This window comes from Pungitius pungitius, chromosome 2 (assembly GCF_949316345.1).
Source record: "Pungitius pungitius chromosome 2, fPunPun2.1, whole genome shotgun sequence".
Lineage (NCBI taxonomy): Eukaryota > Metazoa > Chordata > Actinopteri > Perciformes > Gasterosteidae > Pungitius > Pungitius pungitius.
The window spans coordinates 12,995,436-13,011,730 of record NC_084901.1 but is presented as its reverse complement, the minus strand read 5'-3'; the positions used below and the strand labels follow the sequence as shown (position 1 = coordinate 13,011,730).

General features: G+C 39.7%; 3 protein-coding genes across 3 annotated transcripts; 2 read left to right on the top strand and 1 right to left on the bottom strand.

Moving 5' to 3' along the window:
• The first annotated feature begins 726 nt into the window (after positions 1–726).
• Positions 727–3,326, top strand: spx (spexin hormone). Its single transcript, XM_037461729.2, has 6 exons — positions 727–1,011; positions 1,247–1,330; positions 1,468–1,525; positions 1,788–1,850; positions 1,976–2,059; positions 3,149–3,326. The coding sequence occupies exons 1-6, from the start codon at positions 1,006–1,008 to the stop codon at positions 3,196–3,198; spliced, it is 345 nt and encodes a 114-aa protein (XP_037317626.1). The 5' UTR covers positions 727–1,005; the 3' UTR covers positions 3,199–3,326.
• Positions 3,327–4,907: 1,581 nt separating this feature from the next.
• kiss2 (kisspeptin 2) lies at positions 4,908–5,807 on the top strand. The gene is made up of 2 exons (XM_037461570.2): positions 4,908–5,041; positions 5,383–5,807. The coding sequence occupies exons 1-2, from the start codon at positions 4,927–4,929 to the stop codon at positions 5,679–5,681; spliced, it is 414 nt and encodes a 137-aa protein (XP_037317467.2). The 5' UTR covers positions 4,908–4,926; the 3' UTR covers positions 5,682–5,807.
• A 3,395-nt stretch (positions 5,808–9,202) lies between these two features.
• ldhba (lactate dehydrogenase Ba) lies at positions 9,203–15,076 on the bottom strand. The gene is made up of 8 exons (XM_037462062.2): positions 14,913–15,076; positions 13,307–13,442; positions 11,983–12,100; positions 11,542–11,715; positions 11,293–11,466; positions 11,057–11,174; positions 10,459–10,582; positions 9,203–9,621 (listed from the first exon to the last, which is right to left on the bottom strand). Exons 2-8 carry the CDS (start codon positions 13,433–13,435, stop codon positions 9,454–9,456), a joined length of 1,005 nt encoding a protein of 334 aa, XP_037317959.1. The 5' UTR covers positions 13,436–13,442; positions 14,913–15,076; the 3' UTR covers positions 9,203–9,453.
• Between the last annotated feature and the right edge of the window lie 1,219 nt (positions 15,077–16,295).

Genomic DNA, 16,295 nt, shown 5'->3' with positions numbered 1-16,295 from the left:
TCGTTAGAATACCACCCAAAAATCCACTAGAATGCAGGAAAAAAACATCTACTTTAACCAAAATGTCCTCTGGGTGAACCTTCAGCCATGACTTTGCTTCTAAGAATGTAACCAATGTTCTCCATCACCAGTAGGCCGCCCATATCGACGACTTTGGACAACAGAAAGCACGAGATTGCAGGGCACAACATTGGTACAACGCTAAATTAATTCCAATTCCCTGATATTTGAGCGACCCCTAGCATTTCACACCCATTTAACAAAAATAATATTGACCAACATATGGACAAATATAATGCATTACTTAGAAACTACAATCCACTTGTGTAATATATTATACAGAAATGCAGCGTTCTCTGAACTACAGATCAATGAAATGTGAAGACTACAATGAAGCAGTAGTGTGGGGACTAGACTGCGTTTATTATCCTGAGGGACTGGGGGCCTACATTACTGTAGACTGTCTGACACACTGGCAGGAACATTTTCTTGCCCCAGTCTTCCTCACCAATGCCGGGTTGGGATTAATACATTCATAATTGGAAGTTTGGCCTTTTAATTTACAAAAACCTTTTGTTTCTCCATGTTCTGCTCCAGGGAGCAAGATGCAAACATATCAATATTCCGCTGGAGGAATAATTAATCATTGCTCATACTCCTATCAACAGTATGGAACCACGTTTAGCATTAATGGACTGCAGCGCCAACGTATGTAATTTTCATTCATGAAAAAGAAAGTACTTATGGCAGCTGTTTTAATTAACAAGTAATCACAATAGCGCTCTCAATGAAAGGAGCCAGATCGATCGGCTCTCCTCTGCGCCTCTGTATCAACAAATTGGCGTGACCTATGGCTGCTGGCATCTTGAAGGAGCTCAGCCGGTTCCCCCGCCCATGCCAAGACAATATAAATACAAGGAGACGATACACGGCCAGCAAGTAGCCTAAACATATGCCTCTGCCTCTGCCTCTGCTGGACACCAGGCTCACAGGATCCACCACACCATGAAAGTAAGTACATTGTAGAAAGTTTCGCCTTTTAACCAAAAAAGCTGAATCATGTTTATCCCAACTGCTGCTAATCCTGAAAAAACTGTGAGCTGTGTAAAAATGTGATTTTTAAATCATAAAACACTCCTATGTAAAGTTATTCTGTGAATGTGAAATTTGGTCTGCCTTGGAGAAGGATGCTGGCACTAATCCTCAATGAATGTGTTTGTCCCCTTGTGTCTTTTCTCTTTCACAGGGTTTAAGGACCATCACAATAACTTATGTCCTCACGCTTTTACTGCTGGGGTCGTTTATCTCGCAGTCATGGAGTGCCCCAAAGGTAAAGCAGGTCCACTTCATTCAACTAATCACTCATTACTAGAATTTACTATAAAGGAAGGTAACCCAACATGTTGATTACAGATTGTTAGCCAGGGTTTCAAAGCTGAAGACTACAGTGGTGTTTCTTAATTAAAGGGCTCTTTCCAGCGGAGGAACTGGACCCCGCAGGCGATGCTATATCTCAAGGGCACTCGTACGTATTTACGTAATGAAATGTTTGTGTACATGGACAGTGTTCATATTACACTATACACTGTTCATACTAAATTACAATGTGCCATAAACACAACTGTTACAGGCTGAATGCGCTGGGTTCTTTCAGTGTCATAGGTATATTGAGTAAAGTTTATTTTTTACTTTTTAAAATTATTCATGTCACATATTTATTAAAAAACAGTCGTATTTGTTTCTACATCACATTCCAAATCTGATGGACGCATCTTTTTCTTTCCCAGAGGGTCGAAGGTTCATCTCAGAGAACCGAAAAGAAGGAGACGTTTATGACACATTACACTTAGGTACAACCGAGTTGTAGAGCAAACTTCATGTCATGTATAATAAGAAGGTTTCATTGAACTAAGATCACATTTGGCTCAGGATAAGGACTGTGTGTGTGTGTGTGTGTGTGTGTGTTCGCTTTCAGAGACCCGCAGTCAGAACACAGAGAAGCTAAGTGTGGACCAGGCCGCCGTGCTGCTCCACTCCCTGCAGCAAGCTAGAGAGGGAGGTGAGAGCAGCATGTGTCCATCTATAAATACAGCCCGCAGCATTGGGTTTGGTCTGATGACATCCACAAACCTCAGAACATCCAAACAAGTTATAGTTATTAATATTAATGAATTACTGGAATAAAAAAACAAACACACAAGTTGTTTTTTCCAACGTTTGGGGGGCTGGTAAACACTGGTAAATTTTCATGATATGTCCCCTTCAAGGACTTTCAGTAGTGGCAGCTGGTGGATTTCTTTTTAGTGGAGCCGGCGAATCAGTTTCAGTAAACATCCCAGTATGATTCAATGCAGAAAGGTTATCAAAAACGCATTATTACTTTGCAGTTAAATATTTAACATTTATTCAAACAGTTTAACATAATAAGAACATCTTTTTCAAACAATTTAGTATATCATTTAATATATATAAAACAATATTTAGAATATGATTTATCATATAGTAACTATTGTAAATATCCAATATAAGTATCAAATTATAAATATATTAAAGGATAAATATATTACAATATTAATGTATTAATATAAATCTGTTAGAACATGTATGTATGTATATATTGAAATGCAACTATGAACCTAGTTTGTTGGGGAAACACCTGATCAGTGTGATGGAGAGACCAACTCAAAAGCCCCATAAAATGTGCCTTTTTGACAGGAGCGTAGCGTAGGGCTAGGCCCAAAACTCAAATTATAACGAAATTATAATGTCACTCATTAACTAAATTAATAATGTTTAAATTAAGTCAGTGATTGGCTAACTGCTTCTTAGACCCACCGCTTTGGGACATGGACAGATCCCAGCGGAGACGAGCACAGAGGACGTGCAGTAAAAGCATATATTTTGATATCTTAATTTAAAAATACTACCGGGTATATAATCTACATTTCAAAAGCAAGAAAACACAAATATTGTCTATTTGTAAAATGCATTTTTAATATAATAAACAACCAAACATTTTTTGCCTTTTGCACTCCATGGACCATCCACCACTGACTTTCAGTATTTTATACAATAATAATAATACAGTAATATATTTGAATTGAATGTTCATGCTCTTTTTTTCTCTCAACTACTGATAAAAATCCAGGTGAGGTGTATTTCCAGGAGCTGCCGGTGTGGAAGAAAGAATACTTCTGATACGCCTCACATTCATTTCTAGAGCTCTTTTTTAATGTATGCTGTTGGGTTCTATGTAAGGGAGAAGAACAACTGTTCTGTAAAGACAAATTATGAAATATAAATTTTGGTGTTTTAATAAAAGAGTTCCTAGCACTATCTGTCTGAAATGTCTGAATTTATTAATAGCTTATCAAGTATGCAAATTAATCGGACTCTGCTATCAAAGGTAAGTCACTGCAGCTAGCGGCGGTCTCGTTTCCTATTAAAATATTTTATTTCATTCATCTCACACATTCATTGCATAGATTAATGTGTTAATTTAGACAGCCCTACAAATAAATACCAAATACTTACCAAAAAAGGTGGAAGAAAGTACGAGGTCCGTTCCTAAGAAAAAATAAGAGACGTTAACTTCAAGGCAGCCATCCACGGTCATTTAGATTCAAGAGCATCGGCATGTAAACACCGACCAGGATGAATCAAGCAAACTCACGGGGAGAGTAAAAGGGTTTATAGTTAATGATGAAAGATTCTACTTCAGGAGACCAGGGTTGTAGGATCACTGTAACGTCGTTGCACCAGCTGATGTTGCAGTAGAAGCGGATTCCTCCACCCTTCGTCTTGCCGGAGAGCTTCATGTGGCTGTTCGCTCTGAGGAAGTTGAAGCCCGCCAGCTGGAGCACGGAGTCTGGTATATAGGAAGGGTATATAAAAATGCTGACCAATATAATATTGATCAAAGTTAATTTCACTTGACTGAGGGTAAGTAGGATACATTGTACTTGCGTAGTTTTCATGAGTTGCTTAACTTAAATATTTCCTTTAATTTCTACATGTCAGAGGGACTCATTTTTCTTTGTTTTCCACAACATGTAATTGGCAGTTGTAGTTTTTTCAGTGATTATGTATTTACATACAATAGAGCAGGATGTTTAGTTATAATCTGGGCTTTATTTTTGTACAGTTAATATAAGGAGAACATACATTTTACATATTTTCTGCTGTATATTGGTATAGAATGTTCTCAATAAGTGCTCATCCTAGTGATCAAGGTGAGGATCGAAGGGTTTGATTATGTGATGTTTTCTACATCAGATAATGTGCGGTGTTTCCATTGTCGTGGATGGGGACACCTGGCAAGGGTTTGTCTGGAGAAGAATCCCTCCACTCGTGACAGTAGGAGGTGATGTGGCCCAGCGGGTATGCTTTGTGTGTGACTGAGTGAAAGGGGGGAATGGGTGGGGTCCAACAGGCGAGTCAGGGAGTGAAGGTGAAGGAGTTCGGGGGCCGCTCGTTAGTGGGATGGGTATCTCCGCCAAGAGGAGAATATGGAGGGGGGGGTGGGCTTTAAGGTCCCCTACCAGAAGAGGAAGACGAGGGGCAGCAGAGGAGGCTCTCAGGTCAGGCAAAGGGGGGTGGGGGGAGTCCGAGTCCTCTTCGGGGATTTTTATTAAACTCAAATCTCTCTCTCTCTCTCTCTCCCCAGTCCAGGTTCTGCCACTAAATGCTGACCAGTTCACTACTTTTCAAAATGCGGTAACACATTAGCAGTGAGCTCGGAACATTTCCCGGAAGAGCAGATGACACATTTCAGCAGCCTTGAACAGCTCCGCAAATTACAGATGGACGCAGACATTTTGGGATTGGCTGTGAGCTGTAGGCCCACGTGGTAACATAGTGAAAATATTAAAGCAGGTCTGATAGCAGTGGCCGTGCCAGTACCTGCACAGCGGATGCAGAGAGAGAATGATGCAACTCTTGACTTTGGTTGTGGTGTGCGGGCTGATGGCTGGTAATGATGGAGGGAGTGTGAGAGCCGCTCTGCCAGGATTTGATTCTGCACAAAGGATACTTGCAAAAGGTGGGCAACCGAAAGTCATTTTAACAAAAGATTTTATCACATTTAAGATCAAAGTTAATTTCACTTGACCATGGCTAAGTAGGATACATTTTACTTGAGTACAGTTTTCATGAGTTGCTTTACTTAAATATTTCCTTTAATTTCTACATGTCAGATGGACTCATTTTACTTTGTTTTCCACAACATGTAATTGGCAGTTTTAGTTTTTTCAGTGATTATGAATTTACATACAATACAGAAGGATGTTGAGTTATTATCAGGGCTCTATGTACAGTCATCTAAACTAAAACAATTTGAACTTAAATATACTGTGTGTATGCTTTTGCTGCCATTGTACTCAGGATCAGTTCTTTCTGCGCTCACGAGAAGAACTATTGGAGCGTTTCTGGCAGACGATGCTAATCCATGTTTCTCCTTGAGAGAGAACGAGGAACAGAGGCAACTCCTGTGCAACGACCGCAGGAATCAATTCAATTTCAACCCGTTCGGCCTCCGCTTTGGGAAACGCTACATTTACAGAAGAGCCGTTAAAAGAGCCAGGACCAATACACCTCTCTCTCCGCCCTTCTCTCTTCTTGCAATAACTGGACCTAACCACTCAAAACAAATATGTCTTTCTCTGAGATCTTGTGTACCATAGGTGAATAGTCTTTTTGTTTGGAAAAAATGCTCCCTTTTCTTCAGCTAAAAATGATATCTCTCTGAATAAATTTTTTGTATGAATATTGACCCTGAATTCATCATTATAATTATATAGAATTGGCTACAAAACAAAACGCACAAAAACAAATGCATTAAAAGAGTTTTTAAAAAAAAAGCTCTGACATGTTCTGCATATGTATATGTTAACATATTTGTTCTTTGAATATGATTTGTTGAATACTTAGAAAACAAACAGGCCAATGGACTTCTATGATGAATTGGAGGACACAATTTCACCTTGAAATTGCTGGAACCGGTTATTTGTAATGCTGCAGTGGCTTGATGTCACCACGGCATTGCAATTATTTTTCAATGTTTCCAAATACAACATCTATACAAGTATATCAATAACAATAAAATGTGAAGTAGGACAACCACAATACCAAACATACAATGAAGTGCAATTAGATATTACTCAAATTAAATATGTATATTAAACATGTTTGAAAATAAACATGGGCATCCAGAATATGATTAGACTTAAGTCTTATCTTACTAACATATTTAATATAAGTGCTGTAAATAATAACCTTCAAAGACATTTTTTCAAATGTATTTCTGTCAAATTATTACTTACCTCATTGATGTCATCTAACAAAAATATATTGTAATTTTATGAAATAAATGTAAATTTGCATGTTATTGAATAGAAGTAGATGGAGAAGTGTGTCTGCTGCCTGTGTGTTCTTATCCCCCTGACAGCGTGTGATCATTTAAATACACATTTATATATTTGATCTGTTAAAACTCCATATGGGATTAGGCTGGAATAGTGTGGTTTGGAATGGGGACCCTCAGGTCCCCAACGACATTATTTATTTTCATTGTCATGGTTTCCAGTCAGTGTTGCCAACTTGGCAACTTTCCAGATCATTCCGGCAACCTTTCCTTTCGGCAACTTTTTCTTTGTAAAAAGCGACCAGCAACAAATATAGCAACTTTTCCCAGATGTTAATTAGGGACTTTTTTGGTGGCTGATGTCAAAGTAGGTATCGTTCTGAAGTAACTCTCCTCAGTGAGTCAGCCTCGCAGCTCACTCTGCAGTCAGAGAAGAGAGGATTTCCACACCCACACAAGTTTATTGACAAAAGGGCAAGAACCACTGAAATGGAAATCACTCGTAGTCGATGAAAAAACCAATACAAATCTAAGTACAAAAAGGGATCTAAAACAACACTAGGCTGAGAAAAAGGAGTCAAAACAGAACGCAAGCCTGGTACAAAGAAACCGTGTAAAAACTATGACGCTAGATGCATACATGTTCCTTGGCTTGGGACAAGACAAAGGGAGACAATATATACACACACAGGGGCACAGGTGGAAACAACCAGGGGGGAAGGTCCAAGTTGCCTGAAACAAGAGGAGTTTCCTTGACATGCCAACTTGTCTACTTGAGCTCACTTTGATCCATTTCTGTTCATAATTTGAATTACTAACTATACAACCGTCACAGCCTCAGTAAGATGTTAATCACCCCTCAAGTGCACATATGGCAGATTGCTTTGGTACTAAGGTATTGTTCAATTCAAACAAATTTTATTATTTTATTTTGTAAAGCCCAAAATCTCAAATTAGGCTACAGAGAGATTTACACTCTGTACACATCTTCTGTTCCGTCACACGTCTTCTGGGGGAAACCTGAGGGAGAATGGACTGCAAGCCAGCCTCCACTTCAGAAAACACAGTCATGCCAGCCTGCACGTTATTTCACGAGACTACGGCAGTGGCATGAAAGAACTGACTTATTCAATACGTTTTTGAATCTTATATAAATGTCATAATACATTAAAAAACATGGAAATTATTACAATATATAGGAAATATAGTCTATAAATGCATCTCCTTTTGAGGTAATAAAAATCTGTTGAAAAAAGGATATTTTCATTACATATTACAATTTGGATGCAACATAACTCATTCATGACCTGAAAGACGGATTAAAATTAATTTAAAAAAAAAAGATAAAAAGTTAATTTCAAAGGTATTTAACAAAAGAAAAGGTGTGGTCTCAGCTGAGGTTTCTGCAATCCACAGGCCACAGAGTGGTTCAATGACCACCACATAGTGACTGTCTCTTGCATTCCAACCACTCTAGAAGAATGGGTACCTACAGGTCAGTAAAGGTGTGAAAAGGCAGTGGCTATGCCCCTGGGCTTGTGACGTTTCCCTAGTGCGTTCAAGGTGACAAGTTAATTCGTTTTTCACAGAATGTGATAGATATAACTGTCTCATAGTCATTGGAAGTGGTGGTATCAAGTATTAGATGCATGCACTTTGGTTGATTACATTATTGAATACGATCATAGCTGTGCATTGGTATTATACTATTGATTACCGTTTCAAAATTACAGTGGTATTACACTATTCTCATTTCTTTATTGATTGCATAGTTTCAGAATAACAGCTGAATTGGTGTACACAAAATGCAACTTATTAAGTGGTCCAATTTATGAACCGTAGCAGGGAAAGTGGGCATTGTCACGCCAATTGTCTGAACTGCTCTTACCCCAGAAGTTTTTCGCCTGGCAAAGGACGTACCGTCTTTAGTACAATCTTTGCAGGAGTCCAGCATTGCATGTCACGGTTTGGGTCTGCTCTGTCTTATTTTGTAGTTTTCATGTCTCTTGTGTTCCTGGGTGACTTCACTTCCTGTCTTCCCTAGTGATTGTCTGCCGTGCCTGATCGTTTCCACCTGTGTCCAATCACCTGCACCTCCCTTGTGTATTTAAGCCCTGTGAGTCTCTTGTCTTGTGTGGCGTCATTACATGTTGACCCGTCCATGTGTAAGTCAAGTCTGTGGTTTCAAGTCCAGGTCCTTGTTTGTGTTTCTTGGTTTTTGTTTTCACCTCCTTCCTGTTTTTTTGGTTGGAGTGATTTTGAGTTTGAGTTCTTTGACTATTAAAGTCCTATTATTTTGTTCATTAACCCTGCGTATGAGTCCTCCCTCCTTGCCCTCGCATTCCACCTCTTGACATTGCATTGGCCCAAGTTGTAAAAACAGTCCGTTTCAGAGTGATTCGCAAAACTCCACAACTTTTTCCCAATTCTTGCTGCGACAAGGTCTTCATATATGAAACTTATCCATATTGTCCCTTCTAAGCCTGAGACACTATGTAAAAAAATTGTGCGGAACTGTGCAGCCAACTACAGTGCATTTTGAGGGTGGATTCTGAGTCATGCTGGAAGCTGGTTTATCCAAGGTTTGCAAAAACAAAGTTAGGCGCTTCAGGGTTAGAGGGGGATGTTGAGGGGGGCCACGGTCATGTAAGGCAGACACCTGCTTGGTCTGATGATGTTGGGAAACCCTGAAATATTGTCTTAGTATTCATTTAATACAAGAATCATAAAAAAAGTGTAAGTTGTTTACCAGCATTTGGGGAGCACTATCAAAGTGGAAATGTCTGAATATGACTACTTTAACACACTTGAGTCATTAAAAATATAGAGTGCACACATTAGTGAACACAAGGATCAACTTTATTAGGACACACACAACACATGGTCGGACAAAGAGACATCTGAATCATGTCCCCCCCTTCCTTTGCAAACACTGAGGTACCTCAGACTGCACCGTGTGGACTAAGACTATTAGACGAAGGTGGGATGAAAACAAGACAGTGGTGGCTGTGTCTTTCTCTGGGTGCTTCCCTGCAGGGAACTAAAGGAACAAGTCATCCAGAAAGTCCTGGAGGAGTTGTCTGCATATTTGTTCAGATGTCCTTGAGGTCCTTCTGGATGCCCCACAGTGTGTCGGCGCTCTTCCTCAGCTGGCCAACCTCCGCATTAGTTAGGGTCATGTTGACCACGCTGCTCACCCCGATGCTGTTGAGCACGCATGGCAGAGACAGGAAGACCTCCTCACCAATGCCATACATGTCCTGAGACAAAGAGTCAAATGTCAAAATCTGCCATAAAATAACGTATTAATATAATTGTACTTTTACTGGGTTACATTTTTTTTAACCAAAATCAGTCCTTTTCATAACTACCATTATACCATTAATACTATCATTTAATTTGTTCACATAATATTTTCTGTGTACTAAATGTTTGAGGGAATCTGAGTGATCTGCATCAAACGCATTAAACAGCCCCACTTAATTTACCACTACATTAATATTAAATGAAAAGCCAGTAAGTGATGCACAAGGGTTACAGAGACAGGATTTACTGAGTGGTGTAGGACATTTGTATTACTTGTAAATAATAATGATAATAATAAATCCTGCAATGAGTGCTCAGTAACACTAGTTGCTGATTTAAGACTAATCATACAGGTGGAGTCAAATGTAGTCTTTTTTCTAATCACTTAGCAGTAATACCCTTTATTTCTATTGTCCATTTTCTAGATAAGGTAAGTGGGACTCAGGTTCAAAGCAGAAATGCATGCGATGAAGGTTGTGATCATTTGATAGCAAGTAAAAAAAAACATTTAAAAAAAAGAACATGTGATCATGCTCTCCATAAGAAGTTCAGCGTGTTCAATTTTGTTGGGGTTGTTGAGGTGAACATTTTACTTCCTCTAAAAGTGGGTTATGACAGAAAAAGTTTGAGAACCAGTGATGCAAGTAAGGCTACATTACCATACAGAGTCTAGGGCCCTGACAACCTCTCTCATTTCTCAATACAAATCAATTGCAAATCAAGCACCACTACGGCAGAACATCAGCTGTTGCCGAGTGTGTAGTTTGTGGTAGTGTGTGTGTGTGTCTGACCTTGACCATGGTGGAGACTGGATGGACCCGGCTCATGTTCTTGACGATGCTCTCAATCAGGTCAGCCACACTTAGTCCGATGGCCCAGTTAGTGTAGCCCTTCAGCTTGATCACTTCGTAGGCGCTGCGACACAAACAGCCCTACATTGTATGTGTACCTTCACAACATTTTACATATATCTACGTGTTACTATTATTATTAATCATATTTTTGTTAGTGTTGACATAAATGCACATTACTGACTTTGCGTCTTCCCTTCTCTTACATTTGCATTTACAACTCTATCCCTCTATTTAATCACACTAAGTAGTCACATTATCTTCTGTACTTTTGCTTCTAGACAGTTTCTCTAACTGGACCTCTTCACATTTTTAGTTGAAGACCCTTGTGATAAAGGCCTATTATAGAGCTTTTGTGGTAGATATAATGGAAGCATCTCGAGATTTCTGTCGCCTGCGATGGGCTCCGTATCCAGAGGGTTAACATTAGATGAACTGTTATATAGTTATAAAAATTTATTAACGTTAAATGTTAGTTTGATATAAGACAAAATGTTCTATGTTGTCTTTTCATTTAAATAAAACAAATAAACCCTACCTATCTACTACAGCCTTGTGTGTGGCCGCCCACTGTTCCTTATCACCATCAGTGCCAATGTCCGGGTTCAGGCTCTGAAAGTTGACTCCTGCCACGTTAGTGCCGCTCCACACTGGCACTGAAAAACATTCAGTAATATGGCACTATGAATGACTTTTCAAGTGAAGTGATTGTCACTTTCTCACTGAAAATACCCTGCTGGTTTCCTGATGATGAATAACAGAGAGTGCACCCACCACTGGTGTCTCCATGCTCTCCCAGCACCCAGCCATTAAAGGAGCTGGCGTGGATGCCGAGGCGTTCGGCCATCAGGTAGCGGAAGCGGGCTGAGTCCAGGTTGGTGCCGCTGCCAATGACCCGATGCTTGGGCAGACCGCTCAGCTTCCAGGTCACATAGGTTAACACATCCACTGGAGAGTGTGTTACAATTAGCAGTTGTACTATTATAGTTATAAAGATAATGTGTGGGTTTTTTTTGTACTCACCAGGGTTGGAGACCACAATGAGAGTGCAGTTGGGGCTGTACTTGACAATCTGGGGGATGATGGCCTTGAAGACGTTGACGTTCCTCTGCACTAGGTTGAGGCGGCTCTCACCCTCCTGCTGGCGAACGCCTGCCGTCACCACAACCAGGCGCGAGTTGGCTGTTACTACGTAGTCTGGAGGAAGAGGAAAGGAAGAGCAACATCATGGGATGTCAAAAGACCTTTCTCCTGTGTCATGGTTAACTCGAACAGGACCCAGATGCAGACCGGATCAGTGTGTAGAAATCAAAAGTTTATTCTGAGGGTCAGATGGTAAACACAAAACAAAAGGGTTTCTCATTTTGTGGGGAGTTTATCCTGAGGCAAATTTGTAATGTGCGATTTTGGGCTATACAAAATTAAATGAATTGAATTGAACGGAATGTGAGCAGCAGGTCCGACCTTTGTCAGCCACTATCTTGGAGGTCTTGAGGAAAAGGCTGCCATGCTGTAAATCCATCAATTCCCCCTTGAGACGATCCTCCATCACATCCACCAGAGCCAGCTCATCACACAGGTCCTGTGCAGAGCAGTCTGCTTATTAATTAAGACTGTATATTTATATACACAATATACTGAAAGAAATAATGAAATCCCTCTTCAACATTGTCTCTACCCAAAACTATTAAACATATTTGTAGAATACATAATGGAGCAAAAAAAATGTATAAATGAACGTATCATTTTTAATTTAATATCTGTTTTTTACATATATATAAAGAACAAATAACGATATACGAAGAGTAATGAATATTTTGCTGTAGTTGTGTGAGGACATGTCTATTATTAGGGGTGGCTCAGTTGAACCTGGACCAGCCCTTAGATATGACTTTGCTTCTTTCCTCAAGTCTTTGTGCTTTGCCTCCACACAGATTTCTTTGGAGGGTGGTTACATCTGATGGTGGTTGTTTCTCCAGTCGTCTTGCTTACTGCTCTCAATATTTGAACAATTTCCATGCAGTGAACATACAGTACATCTTTTTCATTGTTCATTCTGTAGCCATGGCATATTTTGCATTCTCTCCATCTCTGGAGAGCAATCCCTCCGAGGGAAATTTGTGATTTTGGGGTATACAAAATAAAATTAATTGAATTAAACATGTCTATTATGAATTATTATTATACATTTGTATTACATACTTATTCATTATACTAAATTATCATACTAGATCCACTGCTACTATATTATTATTATTACTCCTACCCTACAAATATAATTATTTTAAAATACAGCTAGTATTTATTGTAAGTTTGCACAATAGGATTGATATATGAAATGATCGATGATATGACACCATGTAACCCACATGTTTTTTGTGAAACTAAGATTAGTTTTATGAAATATTGATTGATCTTATTTTGTAGGATATTTTTTTATAAAACAGGCATAAAAGAAACCTGGTTCTATAATGTCTTTTGAGATTTTACTAGGTTTTTTTAATGAAAATTAATAAATTCAACTTTACCCACGGCTTTACTAGGGCAACTATCAACTTTTAAACAGACATTTCCGCTTTATTTAGAAATATATTTGATATGTGGTATTTGACCGTTGAAAGCCATCCACATCCATGAAATGTGACCTCTTAGCCAATTCTCAGCATCAGGAGCATTGGGCTGCTGTGAAGGTCCCGACACATGGTTAGTGACTTTCTCTAGGACACACTACATGCTGACAATAGGAGCCGGATATTACTGAGTAAATTGACGTTTTTTTGTGTCTTACCCGAAGAAGGATGGTGATCGCGCAAGCCATGCCCACCTGGCCCACACCTACCACAGTCACCTTGTTCCTGGGAGGCTCAGCAGGGCTGCTGCCCAGAGGAGTGATCAACTTCTGCAGCACTGAAGACATATTACGTCTGTAGGGAGAGAGACACAGAGAGGACGCGTCATGGTGAGCAAGTACCACAGTCACAATCTGTCTCAGCTAATTGAGTATTTTTAAATGTGTACGTGGTTTAAAAAATTTGAAATGGCTTTGCCCCTCCTCCTCCTCCGTGATTTTGTGTACAGTTGCTCTGAAAGTTCTTTTAGATCCTCAAGAATATCATCCATACGAGATTGGACCATTTAATTTCACCACACTGCATTTGTTCAATCATCTTTTTCTGTAAGAGGCACATCAGTGGAACACCCTGCCTGACGTGGTGAAGAGCTGCAGCGTTATTAATACTTTATTCAATGTGTTATTCTGCAGCTTTGTATTGTGTGTCTTTTTTTTCTTGTTAAAAGGCTGTAATCTGGTACAGGGCATTAAATGGTGGCATTCATGTTTTAACTGTACATGGTCCAACATATCAGCGGTGTGCCCAATTACTTAAGTGTATTAATATAATTCAGTCAAAATGCTTATGAATGTAACCACCATGTTTAACATTTTTGTTCAATACATCATTCAAACACTAACCATTTTTCAGAATGTATGTCACTAATCTAAATATTCAGTATGTTCTTCTACTCAGTTCTGAGTCAGGCCAGGTCTATTTTCAGGTAAATTGGGTCCTGTTGTAATAGTCTCTGTTCCAGCTGTGTGTGTCAATAAGAGTAATGCCCGAGTGGAGTTTAGTGGAGCATTGTGATAATCAGGAGGGGCCCTGTTAAATTTCCACGATGGTCTGCCCTTTGTTATAGAGTTTACATATTCTCCCTATTTCAAAAACATAGTTATTCAATATCACGTCAAAATATCATTAGCACATAAAACGCTTCGTGAGCTAAAATCTTTTCCAAGATCAGTATATCAAATTTGTATGGACAGTTTCCAAAGGAAAGAGGTCACGGCTTTATGAGGCCGTTCAACAGTCCGGCACTAATTCAGGAGACAATAGAGCTGCTGAACCACTACATGCCTCATTGTAGCCACCTACAATCAACCACGGTTCACCAACCTCATTGCTGACATGAGCTCAGCCAGAGATTCAGCTCCTCTGGTCTGAGGTTATGTAACCAGCGGGCCACTCCGCCAGCCTCGGGTTTGGTGGCAGAGAATCCGTTTTGACGATGTGAAATATGCAATGAATAAGAATCATGCTTCTGAGGCTCAATGGATTAAGAGAGTGTGGTGTTTTCTATCTGTGCCATAGCACGATATAGAAGCAGGTAAAGGCAGTTGCACAAATGAATCGAGTCTGATGTGATGGTAAATACGTTTTTATCACCGTTCGTGATGGAATGTTAGCCGACCGTATTGGATTACATAAACATTATTGAGCCTCAGGGTCTGCATGTGGGATTAACTGTATCAGAAATACATCTGAAATCCGAACAATTTCGCGCATATTTAAAATATTTAGACGAATTTGAAGACGAAACATCCTCACAATACTTACTTTTATAGACAACTGGCTGGAATCCGCGATGAGGTCTGGCGACGAGACCGTGCGAAATGTTGGTAGAGAGATGGGTAGAAGCCTCGTGTGGAATTAAACAGGCTGCAGGGAGGAAGAGGAGGAGGAGGAGGGTGGATTGCCGGAGCGTGGAGGATGATGCCGGTCTACCTAAATAGAAGTGCATTTCATTTTGAAATGCGGTCCACATGAGCGCAGGCATTGAAATGCGCCTCTATTTAAGGTTTTACGGTAAATGGGCTTGTTCAGCCCAAAATCTTTGAACTGTCAAAGCGATCGAAAATAGATGGTAACATTCTATTTTCACTTGATCCTAGTTCTAGAAGACCACATCTATGCTCATGTACATTCCCATGACATTTTACTGTATAGGTTTTTGAGAAAATTAAAGTCATTCGCATGAAATATTACTGCGTAGCTTTTGAGAAAATTAAAGTCCAAATATTGTTTTCTTACGGCCATAGCATGACGTACACCACAGACACTTATACAGTTAAGGAAATATATTAAAAGATTAAATCGACCAGGAGTCGAACCCCATGGAGCCAAACACTTTCTTGCCTCATGGGTGTACCTCACGGACCAAAAATATTTATATATGAATATATACTTTTCTGTTTTCCACATACAAAAATACTTTGACTTCTTTAATAACATACTCAAAACTGAAATTAGTGTTAGCTAAATTAAACAAGTCAAACACTGATTCGCATCTTCTCCAGATTATCCCCCGTCAGTATGTAGGTCCAGATGGTCTAAATCTGGCGTAATACTTAACATGCCACTTGTCTTCTTGCAGGGGAATATGAAACTTCTGCTACCTTCCAAGTTTTTGGGGTGTGGGTAGTTTCTTGACCTCTAGGGATGACTCTATCATTTTCTTTAAATGTAAATATGGGCTTTCCATCCAAAGACGTCTTACAACTTTGCCTTTTGCGCTGATGTCTGCACCCTCAACCTATTTCCACCAATCCAACGTAGTTATAGGATTAAGTTTTACCAGCAAAGCTCATAATGACAAAGTTATTATTCAAGCCAAAATTGTAAGTGCTGGTAATTGTGGGCTAAGCCCACAATAATAATGTGGGCTTCGTTGATCACTGGAAAACGTTTTGGGGAGTGCCTGGTCTGATTAGGAGGGACGGCATCCATCCAACTTTGGATGGAGCTCAACTCATTTCTAAGAACCTGACCCAGTTTCTTAATGGACTTAATCCATGACCCAGAGTTCAGACCAGGAAGCAGAGTCGCAGTCTTACACACTTCTCTGCGCTTCATTCCGAGCAGTCACTCAGCGTAATTAACTCTATAGAAACTGTTTCTGCCCCACGGACACCGTTATTTAAGTTAAAGGTAAACAAGCGA